Source organism: Aplysia californica, unplaced genomic scaffold (assembly GCF_000002075.1).
Source record: "Aplysia californica isolate F4 #8 unplaced genomic scaffold, AplCal3.0 scaffold00490, whole genome shotgun sequence".
Lineage (NCBI taxonomy): Eukaryota > Metazoa > Mollusca > Gastropoda > Aplysiida > Aplysiidae > Aplysia > Aplysia californica.
Genome location: NW_004797760.1, coordinates 487,071 through 504,653, shown reverse-complemented (window position 1 = coordinate 504,653; position 17,583 = coordinate 487,071). Strand labels below are relative to the sequence as shown.

The 17,583-nt window shown below is 40.4% G+C and overlaps 1 protein-coding gene across 1 annotated transcript in view; it reads left to right on the top strand.

The window, feature by feature from the left end:
• Positions 1-4,201: 4,201 nt before the first annotated feature.
• LOC101850589 (cytoplasmic dynein 1 light intermediate chain 2) overlaps positions 4,202-17,583 on the top strand; it is a gene marked incomplete in the record, with an annotated part of 22,649 nt that continues 9,267 nt past the window's right edge. The window contains 9 exon segments of the mRNA XM_005105767.3: positions 4,202-4,316; positions 7,153-7,226; positions 7,862-7,978; positions 8,982-9,212; positions 12,751-12,938; positions 13,771-13,864; positions 15,342-15,477; positions 16,138-16,249; positions 16,815-16,919. Coding sequence (XP_005105824.3) covers positions 4,237-4,316; positions 7,153-7,226; positions 7,862-7,978; positions 8,982-9,212; positions 12,751-12,938; positions 13,771-13,864; positions 15,342-15,477; positions 16,138-16,249; positions 16,815-16,919 — 1,137 coding nt within the window.

The window sequence follows — 17,583 nt, the reverse complement described above, 5'->3', positions numbered from 1 at the left end:
AGAGAGAGAGAGAGAGAGAGAGAGAGAATGATCGAGTGAGTGAGTGAGTGATCGAGTGAATGAGTGAGTGTATGGCATCCTTCAGTCCCAGGAGGCTATGGACCTGCGCCGTAGGAGATTTCTCGAGAGCAGCACTTGCTGTGGCTGAACAGGCCCTCACGAGAATGACAGTCCCTGGTGCAGTGGCTGCACTTGTAAGTTTCGTCTTCCTGCATTGGTAGCCTCTGGCTGTTCTTTCGGCGACGGCGTTTGTCCTCAGCAGCCTGTCGCAGTCGGGCTTCACCTCTGATGAGACCAGCTCGCAGCGCCTGTTTCCATTTGTAGCCATCGCACACCAGTGTCTCCCACCTCCTTGTGTTCATATCGAGCGATTTCATATCTCGCTTGCACAAATCTTTGAAGCGAAAATGGGGCACCCTTGCACTCGCTTTCCGGAGGCCAGCTCACCATACAATAAGTCCTTTGAGATTCTTCCATCCGGCATGTGGTACACGCGACCAAGCCAGCGGAGTCGGCGCTGCCGGAGTGTGGTAAACAGACTTGGGATCTGCGCACGGGTGATAACTTCGACGTTGGTGACTTTGTCGCTCCATTGTATAGCAAGGATGCGCCTTAGGCTGCGCTTATGGAATGCGTTGAGCTTTCTTTCCTGTCTGCGGTACAGGGTCCAGGTCTCGCTTCCATACAGCTAGGTGCTGAGGACGCAGACCCTGTAGATGGCTACCTTGGTCCGAATCGTTAGCTTGTTGTTTTCCCAGGCTCTCTTTCTTAGTCTGGCGAATGTCGTGGCTGCACGCCCGATTCGTTTGTTGATCACAGCATCCAAAGACAGGCTGTCTGTCACAGTTGAGCCAAGGTAGGTGATACCACCTCCAGCTCGTAGTTGTTGACCGTTATTGCTGGAGGCTGCTCTTCGCCCTGGCCCATCACGTTTGTCATCCTCAGGCTAATAAAGAGGTTGAAGTATTGACATGCTCGAGAAAAGCCGTCCATAAGGCTCTGCAGCTGTTCTTCTGCATTCTGACTGACCTGCAAGTGCTGCATCGTCTGCAAACAGCATAATTTCTCTAATAAGGACTTTATGGATCTTAGTTTTTGCTTTCAGACGGAAGAGGCTGTACAACTTCCCATCCGACCTGGTGTGAAGATATACTCCATCGGTTGACGCTCCGAAGGCATGTTTCAGCATGACTGCAACGAAGATGCCGATTAGGGTAGGGGCTAGTACGCAGCCTTGTTTTACATCATTCTGGATGTTAAATGCCTGAGAGAAAGAGCCGTCAAACTGAACGTCTGTGTGGAAAGACTGGATGATACTGACGAGCTTCGGTGGACACTCAATCTTTGTGAGGATTCGGAACAGGCCCTCCCGGCTTGTGAGGTCGATGAAGGCAAGGTAGAGCGGTCGTCCCTGTTCTCTGCACTTCTCTTGTAGCTGTCGTAGGGAGAAAATCATATCAGTCGTTGAGTGCAGAGCCCTGAAGGCACACTGTGAATCAGGATATACCCTGTCAGCAAGTTTCTGTAACCTGTTCAGGATGACTCGTGCGAAGACCTTTCCCACAATGCTAAGCAGAGAAATCCCACGATAATTCTTGCAGTCGCTCCTATCCCCTTTGTTTTTATATAGGGCGACAATATTGCAGTCTCTCATGTCCTGTGGAACCACTCTCTGGCTAGACGCAGTAGTTCATGCATCTTTTTTGGCTGAAGCCTGATCTTGCAGCAGACCAGGGAGTGGTCGGTACATGTATCGCAATCTGTGCTCTGGTAAGAACGTGCGAAGAGCACATTCCTGAGGTGACAGCGTCTGGTGATGATCAGGTCGAGCTGGTGCCAGTGTTTGGATCGGGGGTGTCTCCAAGAGACTTTGTGCTCAGTTTTCGTCTGGGAGTAAGAGTTCGTAACGCATACGCCATGCAGGGCGCACAACTCAAGCAGTCGTTGCCCATTTTCATTTATACTTCCTCCTTCATGAAGTCCAAGGCGGTGGGGCCAGGAATCAGAGTCAGCGCCCACCGGCCACCCTGGCGTTAAAGTCACCAAGCAGTATGAGTTGCTCATGGCTGGGGATTTTTGGTACGACTGTCTGAAGCTGGTCATAGAAATCATCCTTTGCATCAGGGGAGGAGGAGAGGAAGGGGGCATACACGCTAATGAGGTTGACAGTCCCAACAGTTGTAAGGAGTCGTAAAGAAAGAATCCTCTCTGACCCCTCTTCGACTAGCTGTATCAAAATCAGCTGCGAGTTTCTCACAGCAATATCACGCGGTACTCCCTAGTTTCGTCTCGCCTCTTTCCCTGCCAGTAAAAGGTATAATCTCTCCCCCGTTGGGTACCCGATTCTGCCAGACAAGTCTCCTGAAGAGCAGCAATATCCACTCGCAGTCAGAGTAGTTAATTGTTGATGACTGCAGTTTTGCGTGTATCACTCAGATCCCGAAGGTAACTTGAGAGTGCAGTAGTAATAGTCCGGACGTTCCATGATCCAAAAATCAGCAGCGGTTTCTTTTTCTTCTTTCTTTTGTCTGGTGCTAGATTTACCGACCGCTGATCAGGCTCTTAGACCCCTAAGCTCCACGCATCTTGTGAGGCAAGCGGCCTGTGGCGTGACAGCACCTTACTGGCTAGGGGCTGCCCAGCTCGAGGCGGGCGGTAGCTGTCCAGTGAAACACGATGGTTTCTCCCTCCGACGCAAGGAGGTTACAGTTTTTGTCTCAAGCTCCTTGCACCGACGGAAACAACCCCTGCCTCCATGCTACACGAGAGTCGAGTTAGGCTTATAACCGGTGACTGCTGTTTCCTGAGTTTTGCCGTCGCGGTGAGGCGACGCTGGAGTGTCCTCTCCAGGGAGCAGGCCAGGGCAGAAATGTATGGAGGACCAACTGTTGCCCTGGCAGCAGATCCCCCTCAATACGCCACCGATGGGTCCAGCGCAACGACAAACGTTAATACAGGCTAGCATCAGTGGCGTCGTAGGAGTTGCCGGAACGAGGCTGTGTACAGCAGCGGACCGCCTTAGAGATTCCGACTCCTGGTCTTTCCTCAGGGTTTACTTCCGAAGCCTTTCCCAGTAGCGGGTGTGGCCGCAAGGAAGCGGAGGTTTGAAGTTAGACTTTTCCTTCTCCTAGGTAGGCAGCCGACCAGGACTGACGAGCTCCACCTGCCCGAAGCATCTGGTTTTAGGGCGCCAGAGACCCGCCTTCGCTCCTTCTCCTGTCACTAAAAACAGTTCTGCCACAGGAAGGCCAGGAGCTGGACTCACCGTGAGAGTCTGTTTGAGACGCGCGCCATGAGAGCATTTTTAGGTAATGGGAGCTTATCCCCGCTACCCCCCCTTGGCGACATGACAACCTAAGCTTAGAACCATTGAATGAGGGAGTAATATAGAGGAGAGAGAGAGAGAGAGAGAGAGAGAGAGAGAGAGAGAGAGAGAGAGAGAGAGAGAGAGGGGGGTGGGGGGTGGGGCAGGAGCGATGGAGGTGGGCCACGCGTTGTCTATTGTCTAGGGGAAAATAGTTGTCACAAACAGGTGGACGTTTTGGGCAGTGTAATTGTAATATAATATAGCTTATGGAAAAATTCAAGGGGAAGTGGAACGTGGTTGTTTAATGTTGTCTTGAACAGGTGGCCGTAGAGCAGGGTTCGACTAAAAGTCGCAATCATCAGCTGATCTTTGCAGCGCAGAGAAAGCGATAAGATTGCTCTGAGTCTTTGAACGTTGGTTTCCGAACTATTTTGTTAAATTAATTTCTTATATCACTTTTGTTCTAAATTGCAAAGCCCCAATCAGATTGAACAATTCACCCAACAATATAATGAGCAGGCCAAGGCCTACAGCCGATTAGATCTATGTGTTGAAGATCTTCATACGGAAGCGCGCACTCAAAAGTAAACACACCCACTCGTCATAGCTCGAGTGACGTGTTTTACATTGTAATGTAGTGTAGCCTAGTATCTAGCAGTTTAGAATATAACACAGGGGGCCGCTTTGACCAAAGAAACAAGCTGGTAAAATAATTTTAAGGAGGAACTGATCTAATTATGGCATCACTTCTTTCAAGTTTGGATAAATCAGACTGTATTCTGGTAAAATAGTGGCCTCAGTTTTACAATCAGTCCAATGTCTTCTCGAGACCTAAATGACATCACGAATGAATCATCGCCTCATGAAACTTTTCAGAGCGATTGCGCATGCGCAAATATTTTCAGATACGGGCTACTGTTGATTCCAACATGGCGCCCATCAGTGAGAAGGAAGACAGGATGGGCAATCTAGACGGCGAAAACAATTCCGAAGATGCGGATAATTTATGGTATGTGGAGTTTGTTAACTTCACATCTAGATTTACTTACTTGCATTACATTAAGATTGCATAAACCTGGCTAGGGTATCAAGGTTTCTTATTGTGCATTATGTACTGGTGAGGGTACCCAGATTTCACTGTTCATGAATGATAATAATCGGCTTCTCCGGCTAAACCTGCCGTTATTTAGTGTTACTGCAGCTAGCAGACGATAGTCGTTGATCGAACCTGATGCCATCAGATGAAAGATAAACAAAGTAATGCCGCTCTTTTTGGTTGTGCAGTATGGGGTGAGTTTCCCAGAGACCAGGATTGTCTTGAACAGGAAATAGAACTTCAATGAATGTTGGCAGTGAAGCTGGATAAAATGAAGGCTTGGAATCTAGCAGACAGACTGTAAACAAACTCTGTCAAGTGATCTTCATTTCATTTTCATCCCTCAACCTCCAACCCCACTGTCCCAGCTGTATTCATTCTATTCCCAATACTTGAATTATGAGTACACTCCAGGGTGGGAGTGTGTTTTAGTTTTAGTGTGCATGTTGACTGAAGTCTTGGTGTATACAAACTGGGGTGAAGTGAAGGTGACTGGTAGTGCTGGGTCGTGGGTGGGGCACGGAAGTAGTCAATTAGTAGATTCTAGGGGCCTAGGCCTACCTTGTGGGTTTTTAAAAATTCTTTGTTAGATCTACATTGCTTTTTCTTGTAAGAAAAAAATGAAATGCATAAAAAAGCAGAACCTGGCTTAAATTTGTATTTGCTGCAGGCTAACTGCAGTTACCGATTGCAGCTAATGATGTACGTGCAGTGCTTGGATAGGCCTACTGTACTGTAAATAATGCGACGACTTTGAAACACAATTCTTTTTTCTCGATGTTATAATAAAACTAGATCTAGATTAGATAGATCTAGATCTAGATTTTCTTCTACTAATGTGGTCTTTTTTATGAGTTTTGTTTAAATTTTGCATGAAATGCAAACATACACTTAAAACTTGTTCTGTATACAGTTGAACCTGCTGTAACAGTCACCTATCTAGAGGACAATCATCACCTATACAAATTACCTTTTCCCACTTTACCTCATTTTTGCATTTTAAAATTATACTGACACTGTCCTAGACAATGGGTGGCGGATATGTTCGCAGCAAAGACAGTCTTGAAATAGGCCTCTACAACAAAGAAGTGTGGCTGCAGTGTGTATTGTTTTTAGCTGAAAGCATAGTATAGGTATAGGATGTGAAAAGAAGCTGGGTAGCAAGGTTTTGAACAAGGGGGGGGAGTCCCCCTGGAATTTAGATGGCAAATGAAACTCGTGTAAGGAAAATTAGTTAAATTTCATGAATTTTTACTATTTAGGCAAGTGGTACTTTTGTAAGGATAACAAATATAATAGTTTCGTTTGTTTTAAAAAATGAAACTTGTCTTCTGAATTTGATCACTTAGACTTCTATTTTCAAACTACATACATGCCCACTGCATGTCTTCTTAAAACTAGATCTGCTGGGGAGCAGCAAAATGCTGTGGTCAGCAAATTTAGCCGATAATGGTAGCATGTTTTTATTGAAATGAACAGTGAACACTTCACGGGGAAAACTGTTACAGGATTTTTCTTTTTTTCGAAGTCAAGAACTGTATTCTTTTGATCTTTTACCCAATTTATGAACTCTTTCACTCGATTTTGAGCACATTTTTCATTTTCAGGAAAAATTTTGGAGTGAAAATTTTACTTGTCAATGCGGCCTCGTGGGTAAACCACCCAGAGTATCGAGGACTATATTGTTATGTCATGCATCAATTCAAACTGCATGCCGAAGCTGTAAATAAAGGAATCACGAATGCATGACTTGTCTTTTGTTTTGAAAAAATAATGGAAGATGATTTAAGGAGAAAAATGATAGCATTTGTCTGTGGTTGCAGGTTTACCAAGAGCATCTCCGTGGTTAAAGATTTAGCCCTTGAGATAATTATGTATGTCTTGTCCTTGTTAACTAAACGGTTTGGAAGAATTAATGGTCGCTTTTAAGCTGTGAAGATAAAGTTTTTGCCCCTTGTTCAGTTTCTTTTTAGAATGGAGAGTTTTCTCTATAACCAAACAAATATATACACACCAATGAAACCAAACTTCTCCTAAGGTAGCACAATGTCCGCTTAATGGTGTAGGTTAAGATTTCTGGAAACCCCCAAAATCTGGGTTAGCCCGCTTAAAAGCGACCATGTAAGGAGGAAAAACTGATAATGAATGCTGACAGCATTCGTCTGTTAGGGTATTCAGAATCCATCTTTGTGAGAATTTACACCCACATGTTTTTTAAAATGATGTTAAAGTATCCTTTCTAAAAAGATGGGGAAATGAATTGTTTTCCTGATTTTTTCAAAATAGAATTTAGAAAATATGTGTCTAATTTAATGAAACTGTTATAATCTCTTTGTGCTGAAATTTACTTTAAAAAACCTACTTTTTAACTGCTGTGCTGTTGCAAAAGACAGCGAAGGCTAAAGTGGAAAGCACAAGTTTGGTAAACAACTTGTATCCAGTAGTATTAACATTTATTGTAAGGCCAGTCGTGTTGCAATTAGATTTAGATACATATCGGGCTCAAGATACTTTAACAAAAACTCTTGCACTTACAAAAGTTCAAAGTGAAAAAAAAAATGCTGAAATCAAAAGATATGTGAAAATGTGCTCTTAAAATATTTTAGCCCTTGCATGCATAGGTTTTTGTTTGATAGCTGGGTTTTTATTTGTGATTGATTTTTTTTTTTTCACTCCATGCAGCATTTATTTGATTTTCACTGATAATATGATATTTTTAAAAAGATTTAATGTCCACTCTATATTTCAGGGCTGACATACTGACTGATGTTCAATCGGGCTCTGCTTCCAAGCTCCCAACAACAAGATCAGTTCTTGTTTTGGGTAAGTAAAAGACAGTACGGATAGCTCGGTTTTGTGAGGACCGGCCTCGGTAGTTTGAGAGAACTGTAGTTTAAGGGATATCTTACAAAGATAGAGGAAGATAAAAGACCACAGACACGGTTTGACGGATGCATGATTTCGAGTCATCTGTGTTCAACCAATCCGTGTTGTACTGTAATATTAACTTTCAGTTCATTATTCTGTACAACTTTCCGCCACTCTGATCATGAGATCTTTGACACTTTGAATTTTGTTTTTATTTTTACGATTTAAGGTTATTGACACAATTAGAAAATTCTCAGTAAGATGTCAAAAAGAGGTACATCTACTATTTCACAGAAGAAACAAAATGTTGGCTAACTGACTTAGTATTTAACAGCATCTATGTGATCAGGGGATACACAGCTGTTGTGAGAATAGGTTTTTCATGTTTGGGCTAATAGAATTTCTGTTTCTCTTTTAAGTTGCGGAGAAGTGTGATTCTCCAGAAAATTGCTGCAAATATAAAAGATGTTTGTGGATTAAACTGACAGATGACAATTTGAGACAGGTTGATTACTAGTGGAAGTAAAGACCAGATGATACACAAGTCAGTTCTTCTTGTTTTTCATCAGTTTGATTTTATTTATTCACAGGGGACAATGAGTCGGGCAAGACCACATTGATTGCTAAGCTGCAAGGACTTGAGGAGCCAAAGAAAGGCTCTGGTCTGGAATACTACTATATTGATGTCAAAGATGAATACAGAGATGGTGGGTTGAATAAGTGCCTCAAAGATAATGTTCAATGCTGTATAAATGTATGTTTCTGCTGTTTATTATTTATCTAAATAGTATCTTAGGTATAATGTGTATTATGTGGAAGAACTCTTACTTACTGTACTGTTTTTAAAATCCTTTAAAAATAAAACAGGTTTTTTTATTGCTATATTACCACTTTCACTTTTCACTCCTGGCCTAATCGTTATAATACTGGGTACAGCTTGTCAAGATGACCACCACCCCAACAAGGCATGATGAAGGGAATATTTGGGGGGGGGGGGGGGGGGGGGTATGAATGCAATTAATACTGTGTTTTCTTGTTCTGTGAATCACGTTCACCTGATCCTTTTTTAAAATCAGTACGTTAGTTGTTTCTTTGACATGGTCAAGTCTTTAGACCAATGGGTGCGAGCGCTGTAAAACCTCTATTAATAACTAAAACTAAACTAAGACCGATGGGTGCCTTAAAGGGTTAAAAGTATAGAGAAGGTTACTGTATTTCCAAAGGGTCAAATGTGAATCACTCATGACAGTGAGCGTACACAGCCATAATGGTATAATTGTTTTTACGGAAAAAACTGACAGACTTTGTTGTTTGTTTTTTTTACTGAACCTCAGCTATACCTTCTTTTTCAAAATTGTGTCTATGGTGTAATAAAACATATACTCAAGCAATTTCTTTTTTAGCATAGCTTGTTTAAATCTTCTCTGATTATTTTCTCCACTTCTGTCCTTGTGTCTACTATCTATGTGTGTTGTTGTGACATGTCATGTGGAAAGGAATATTATTATTTTTTCAGTGGGTGGTTGGTGGGTGCTCTGGTGTGGTTTGCTTCTTCTTTCCTTTCAAACATCTATCGTCCTTATCTCCCCTTCTTCTTTTTTATTTTTGTTACTCTCTTGTAACGGCTCTAATCTTCTGGCGCTCATATGACCTAATGCAGTTGCGAGTGCCGTAAAACCTGTACTAAAACTAAACGTATTATTTTTTCAGAACAATCACGGCTTAACGTGTGGGTACTTGATGGAGACCCTCACCACACAGGCTTGTTGAAGTATGCTCTGAAAGAAGACAATTTCAGTGACACCTTGGTCATGCTGGTGGTGTCTATGGCGCAGCCATGGTCTTTGCTGGAGACGCTGAACAAATGGGCAGAAGTGCTCAGTGACCATGTGGACAAACTGCGGATACCTGCTGAGAAAATGCAGGAATACGAGCAGAGCTGTGAGTTACTTTTCTTACTTAGTTATTTCATTTTTAATGGTTTTGTTGAAAAGAATGGGGCTGTTTGTGTCTTGTGAGCACTACAGTGATATGGTCTCCCTCTTCTACTTCTTTTTACAGTTGCTATTGTACAAATTTTCTCTTGATGGAAGGTGGCTGTTGTGCTGAATTGCTGTGCACTACCACCTGCAATAACAATAAGGGCCCAACTTTTCACAGCCATTGATTTGAAGAATGGATTGTTATTGTGTGTTAAATGTAGAAGTTTTTTTATTTATACTATAAGATACTTAGGATAAAAAGTAAGTCGAAGTTTTCCTCTAGAGTACTTTGAGCCGAAGGCAGGGTTTTCTTTTCCGTGAGTTCCGAGGTTGCTGTGGGCATTTTCAAGCTGAATAAAATTTCTCATACAGGGATTTATAAATTTGGGATTCAACACCAAACTACATATTGTTCATTTTTTGGGGTATTTTTAGAGGTAGTGGTAATTTGAAATTTTGGGCCTCAATACAAGGGCAGCTGGACTCCAGTTGATGTATTCTTTGTGAACAATCATTCTGCTTATACAAGGCTAGTTCAAGCCTCAGATTGGTCTGACATTGTGTTCTTGGGAAAGGCACTTTGACAAATTTCCCATTTGGCTAGGTCCTTTAGGAGATGGATGTTAAACTTAATCTCTTAAATAACCTACTAGTGTTGATAGTTTAAACCTATACCATTTAACCATTTTTTATTCAAGGTTCAGAATTTATATTTATTTGAACAAGGAGAATCAGGTGCCTTAGCTTGGTGCCTTGACAATGATCTGTTGTGTCTTGTAAGACAATGAATCAAAAGTCCAGGTACTGTTTCTGTCCTGGTCAGACATTCTGCAGCTTGCTAGTAGTATAACCATATGCTTTTGTCACTATTGTATCCCGTCAAAATATTTTGCTCTTATGAATATGAGCAATTTTCAGATCATTTACTTGAAAAAAGTTGCAACAAGACTTACATTTTCAAAGACTCAGTACATTTCAGAATAAAAAGGGGAGATCATTTTACTGATCGTGGCCCTGACCATGATTTACCATGGAAGATATCCCTGATGAATGGATTATGATCCGATTCACCGAAGATCCCTCAGTTTCTTTGCTTGCAAGCACAGGGATATTTTGGGGAGACTACTATACAACACTTGCCCATGGAAGGGAAGAAATAATATAATCCATCACAGAGAGTGACACGTTCTTCATGTAGCATGGTGACATTTTTTTTGGGGGGGTAAGTGTTTTATGGCGCTCGCAACTGCATAAGATCATATGAGTGAGCGGAACACGCCAAACAGTTTTCAGTTGGTAAGAAATTTTGATTCTTGCCTGGGTGGTGGCTGAAGCCTACTCTTATCAATTTTGGGCCACCAAGGGATCTTTAATGTGCGCAACTTGCACACTGAACCTTTTGTCCGATTTTCTTAAATGAAAATGCAAAGCTTGCAAGCGCAATTCATGTTGGAATACACTAATGTTGTTGCATTGAAACTGTGCCAGGTTTTCATTCTTGTTATCAACATGAAGAGGTTGTGAGCACTAGATCGAAACACTTGTGACTGATGGCGTACAAGGTGACACATCTGTCCACCCTTTTTGACCCCTTTGATTTTATATAATATATAAGCATATATGTCAAAATTACAACTGGAATGTTTTAATTTAATTTGAGTATATAGGAGTATCTGATCAATTGTTTTGAAATTAATGACTCAAAAGAAGCATACTGTATTACACAACTAAGATAAACACAATAAATACAGTTCATTCCAAAATCATAGATGTTCGTTTGTAGTTGTGGATCTTGGTCAAGTTCCTGTCAAACAATATATATATTGTTATTTGTCCATCTTTTATTTGAAAAAGCTGATTTTGTCCAAGTTTTTCTGTCATTTTGTTAGTCGTGGTGGAGGAAAAGAGGCACTCCAGCTGAATGACTCATGTGTTGCAGTAGTAAAAACTTTTTTTTTGTTCTGTCTGTATTCGGCTTTCCATTTTATGGCTGTACTGTATTGATTTATTGAAGAAAACCAAAGTTTGGAATAAGAGTTATACAGTTGTCACATTATAATCAGTTTGAGGTTCATCTGTGTAAGTGCTGTGTTTTCACATGATCGGTTAGATGGCTTCATATTAGATGCTTGATTGAAGAGATTTCTTTTTCTTTCTTTTTTTTTTGTGGGTTCAAGTTGAGTCGCAATCTCTACTTTTCTGTGCGTAAGTGTGATGAATACTTTTTTTTGGCATACTCATGGGGTAGTTTTCAGCAAATAATTATTGCACTATTGATTTTTGTTGTGGGAAAAGGACGCAACAGTTTGTGCTCAGTGCGTTGATTGCTCAGCTAAAAAGATCAGTGGGTCAATATTTGTAACATATGTGCTTGCCTGCTGGACAAAGTCAGAAACTCATTGTTCTGCTGACTTTTCCGTCTCATGTTCACCGAGTGCATACATGGAAAAGAGAGGGGATATGTGGAAAAACGATGTGTTCTGCATCGCAGTAACATTCATCAATAATTTCCTTGTGAATTTTCAATATTGGTTGTTGTGTTCTTTACTGGATTCAGGGTTGTATTGATTTTTTGTAGGGTTCTCTTTCTGAAATAAGCCTCAATGAAGTTATCAGTCCTGAAAGATTGTGTGAAGTTTTTGTTGGAACAATTTTTATTTTTAAATTATTCTCCTTTTGGAAAGGCAAAAAAGAAAAAAAATGGCATGGTCATTAATGAGCAAATTAAAATCTCAGTTGCAGAATTTATGAGGTATGAGCTCGTGAAAGTGCACAAATAGTTATACTTTAAAACTCTTAAACTGTCAGGCAAGAAAGGTTATTTTACTAGTTTTTGTTCCCGCAGTAAAGAGAAAAGTTTGGAAACTTTGATTTGTTGTTTGGGAAAATTATTTTGAAAGATAAATTGTAAATGTTTTAGCTTTGTCTCCAGTGACTGAATAGATGAAATATTCTAGAAATGGTACTCTCTTATTTTTATTCTTTCGACTGTGGTACCGTGGTGTGTTTGTGACAAGCCTAGCCCTGGTCTTTCTAAAAGAAAAATGATGTTGGCTGAAATGTCATTGCAGCTGTTTTTGCTCAAACTTCCTTTATAACCCTTCACTCTGTCACTCTGTATAGATTATGGTTGATGGGTCGTTATCTGCTCCCTCTGTTGTTGTTTTTTTCACTATTATTACTCTTGTTGCAGGTGGTTTGGTTTGGGGACTCCACTGGTAGCTTTCTCCTACCTCTACTTCTGTGTCACCACTCTGTTGTTAGTCGTTCTTGTTGTTATGCTGGAATATGTTTCTCTTTCATTTATGCAAATTGTTTTTGCTCTTTTGTGTGACTGTTTTCAAGTTACTGTTTTTGGATCAATTCATTACTGTTTTCAAGTTACTGTTTTTGGATCAATTCATTGGAAACTACAACTCAGCCTACCGTCTTTCTTTTTCTTTTTCCGTTCTACATTCCTTCCATTATGTTCTATTTTCTTCTCTGTATTGTTGCAGTGGTGAGAGTGTACCAAGGTTACACAGAACCCGGCGACGGCCCAATAGCCACTCAGGGACCTCCAAGAGGAGAGGTCAATCCTCTTCATCCGCCTGCTGCAAGTTCGGAGGAAGAGGCTACTCTGCCTTTAGGAGAGCTTACACTATCGCGCAACTTAGGAATACCCATTGTAGTAGTAGTAACAAAGGTGAGTCCAACAACAGGTCTTTCCTTTGTCTGGTATGGGAGGTCGGGGGGGGGGGGGGGGGGGGGTGAATTCAGATGCTGTAAGTTAAGCTGCAAACTACTTGGCTCATAGTGGTAAGATTGTGAGGTCAATTCCTGGCTTTGCTCAATAAAATTGTTGTATTCTTTATCAGGATTTTTGACACTAATAATAGATAATAGATAGCATTTGTATAGCACAAATCCCCTCTCAACGGCAAGCTCTATGCGCTTCACAATCTATACTATTACCCAGCAGACCTGATAGCATTCTGAAACAAACTCAACTTCCTGAGAAGCATACAGTGCAAGCAGCCATTTATAGGCGCTAAAACACTAACATACTGACAAGATCTTTCGCTGTCTATGGCCAGGTACCCATTTTCACCTGGGTGAAGTGAGGATAATTTGTGTAAAGTGCCTTTCCCCAAGGACACAAAGTCGGGCCCGCGGCTCAAACCCCCGTCCCCGCAACCTCATGATTACGAGTCCGGTAGCATAACCACTAGGCCACAGACGCCACTATTGTCATTGTTCCTTTCAAATGCTTTCGTTATTGTTGGAAAGGAATTGCAATGAAATGAAATATTGTAATTGCTGCTTCAGGCTCCGTCTGTATATATACTTTTATGGCTTTTTTCTGTTGTGTTGTTAATTTTCCCAACTCAACCCTCCTGTTCATAGTAAGTGAACAAACTAAATACGAATGTCTCTTAAATTTGTTTTTTTATGCCATCTTGTTGACTTGCTTTGAAAATATGTTTTTTGTGTTATCTTTGTAAATTTTGTTTTCTTATTTCATATTCTCTTTTCAGAGTGACGCAATCTCCATGTTGGAAAAGGAGCTAGATTTTAAAGATGAACATCTAGATTTCATTCAACAACATATTAGAAAGTTCTGCTTGAAGTGTATCCTTTTCTTGTGAATCTGATATTTTTAAAAAAACCCTTGCCTGCTCTGTGGGCGTACCTGGTAAGCCCTGACTATTCCCTCCCGTGTGCACTGTGGGCGTACCTGGTAAGCCCTGACTATTCCCTCCTGTGTGCACTGTGGGCGTACCTGGTAAGCCCTGACTATTCCCTCCTGTGTGCACTGTGGGCGTACCTGGTAAGCCCTGACTATTCCCTCCTGTGTGCACTTTGGGCGCACCTGGTACGCCTGAAAAACTTCACTTCTACACAGTTTTGAATAACAAGAGTTACATCCCTGTATTCTCTGTCCACTTGCCGATGTGGTCATGTCTATATTTAGGTTATTAGTCCTGGGATTCGCATGTGGTAGCTAAAACAAAGAGACACGGTGTGTAGTGTGTTGTGTGCAAATGACAAAGTCAGTCTGCCTCTCTGAGGTTTTTGCCTGCTGTCTACATTTGCCACGGTGGCTTCGCAGGTTGATTAGGTCTACAGATCAGGTTATTGCAGAAATTTTGCGAGATGCAGACAGTGATGACAGATTTCAGTTCATCTGAAGAAAGTTGTCACAGATCTTATCTCCAAAATGACTGGGATCTCAAATACAGAGATGGGATTTTTTAAAAATCTCACTTTCACCTGCCAAATTCTTCTACAGAATACTTATACCTAAAAATGATTAACACTTATGGAGTGTATGTTCATTTCTATTTTATTTGATATAGACTTTGTTGTGTCTAGTGCTTATAGTAAGCAAGCGATAGTCATTCAACAAGCAGACCGTGTCATACACGGCCACTGTGGAAATTTCCTTAGCACAGGCGGTGGACTTATGGTTAGCAGTCAAGGGGTTACGGTCATATAAGTGTCATAAATATTATGAACAGCAAATGGTCTTGAATTATTTTTTTCTAATTGCAAAAGGGGGTAAAAGAGCAGCTGCATTGCTTGGGATTAATTTACAGTACTTTCTGTTTGCTAATGATTTCGAATTGAGAAATAAATATAAAGTCTTTCCAACTGGTTATCTGAAGCCTCGGTCTTAGGTTGGTTCTTCTGTGCTCAATTTCCTTTCCATTCAATAAAGTACGAAGTCCTGGTGAGTTTTTGTTTGTATCTTGACCAGGTTTTTACATAGAACAAAATTGTAAGGCAAAAATTACTTTCCACCTAGTTTGTTACGGACGAGGTTTTTATGTAGAAGAGAATTGTCAGGTCTCTTTAATTATATATCAGGGATGATTTTATTATTCAACTTTCATTTAATTTTTCTTTAAAAAATGCTACTATTAACAGGGAGCTGTTCATGTACGCTTTTGTATGAGTTGCTGCTTCTTTTAAGTACTGCTGTGGTTACAATCCATCCTGGTGAACATGTTGTCATTGCCTTGTAGGCTTACTACAAACACTCACTGACTCACTGTTGAACACTTTATTGAGAGGAGTACGTTCCTTTCCTTAACTGCAATACAAGATGGTGCTGCTATGTTTTACACATCTGTGAAAGATGAAAGGAACTGTGATTTGTTGTACAGATACCTGGTCCACAGGATATACGGCTTTCCCTTCACATCGCCTGCCCTGGTTGTGGACAAAGATTCAGTGTTTGTGTGAGTTTCTTTGTTTAATGCTGTGAGTTTCTTTGTTTAATGCTGTGAGTTTCTTTGTTTAATGCAGTCTAATGAAATCTCTAACTGAGCTCCTCAGCATATATTATGATGTGGAGGTTTATAATTGTTTATCCTGGACAGCATAGTTTTTTTAGATGCAAAGATTGCCGTCTTACAAAATGTGAACTCACATGTCCTTGTCCCTGAAACTTAAATGCACAGCACATACAGGTGGACAAGGATTTCTCAAACATGTTGGGTACCGACAAATGTGTATGACACATCCATGACTCGGGTAAGCCGATGAAATGAGAAATTACAAAGATATATTTAAGAAAATAAGTGTGTATCTTCAATCATATATCAAAGATGAAAATGAAATGGAAAGATGAAATTAAGATTACCGGCAGGTTTGACTGAGCTTTGCCATTTAGGATTTTGTCTTTTTTTCATCTTGTGGACATGGTACTCGCTGTCCAGTTAAGGTTTTCAAAACCTTGCATATTAACACCAGTTTTATTTCTGTGTGTGCTCACCATCCTGAATTCAACCGTGTAAAAGTTCAGTATAGTTTTCTTCCATCTTCACTAATGTGTACTTGTTTAACTTGGCCATACTTGTCTATTTCATTTATGCTTAGATTTGTTATCTTCTTTTCAGGCCATCAGGGTGGGATAATGAGAAGAAAATAAGCATCCTGTATGAGGGCTTGTCATCCATGAAACCAGAAGATGCTTTCGAACAAGTTATCTCAAAACCACCGACAAGAAAAGTAAGAACTGTTATGGGTATTTTACTGGGTTAGACTTGATTGCAATTAGTGCAAGTGTTCGCACATAATAAATACTGTTTGATTGTTTGATGTTGAATTACTTGTCTGATTGGAGTTCTGTTCTAACGTAGTGATTGCATTGGTATCAAGTATAATCAAGTAGAATTTTTTTTTAAAAACCTTCTACCATCGTTTGATTGCTCCTTTCTTGTCCCTTTTTAGTTTGATTAATCGAACAAGATGTGTGTGTTTGTGCGGCGCATAAGGGGGGGGGGGGGGGGGGGGATTCGGGGATTCTTTAATGTCCTACCAATTGTCTGAGTGTTGACAAGAAGACCAGACTTCTTTTTTTCTGCAGAGCTTTGCAGGTAAAAGAATATTGCTACCTTTATCAAGTACTCCCCTCTCTATTGTTACTTTTCCCCTTTTCCTCCGATGTGATCAAATGCTGCTTTGGCAAACTACCAAAAATTTAACTGTTATTAAATGGCTGGGGTTGCTTCGTCTTTTTGCGTCTGAAATATTTCTCTGTTCAGAAATGAGACCATTCTTCATTCCATCTCAGGTCGTCCAGCGTGATGCTGAGGTCAGCGCTGAGGATGAACAGGTGTTCCTCATGAAACAGCAGTCACAACTAGCTAAACAGCCTGCCCCAGGAACCTCTCCTGCCGTGAGTTTTATGTCATTTTCATTAGTCGAGCTTCGGAATGGACATTCTAATGAAATGAAAGAAGCTTTAATTTATTGATTTTGAAAAGTGGACACTTTGTTTTTCATTATTAATACTCCTTCATTTCTTTGCGCCGTAATGGCAATAATAGAAATGTTTTATTGATTGTGAATAGTGGATACTGTCTGTTTTTTGTTTATTATTGCTCCTTCATTTTTTTTACTCAGGAGTAGAAATATTTTTACATATTTGTCCAGGATGCAGTGCAACATGATTGGAACATTCAGGGTATAGAAGGTCTTTATTTTCAATGTTATGAAAACACATTATTATTATTATTATTATTATTTGAAAGTATAATTTTTTAATGATCAGGCTTTGTTGTTCCTTGGCAGTGTATAGTTACAAACATTTTTTAAGCTTGATGAAAGTTTTGCTTTTGCTTATTCTTTTTTGCTAAAACTAAAACCCCACGTATTTTCACTTTTTTTCTGCTTATGCTTGATTTATTATTTTTTTCTTTTAATGTTCTTGAGATATTTTAACAAATGTCAGAGTTAGAAGGTTCTGAGTGCACCCTGCAGTTACTGAGAAAGTAATGTTATGTTTTATTAATTTTTGTTGATATATTGTTGGTTGGATTTTTAGCATCAGTTACACACCC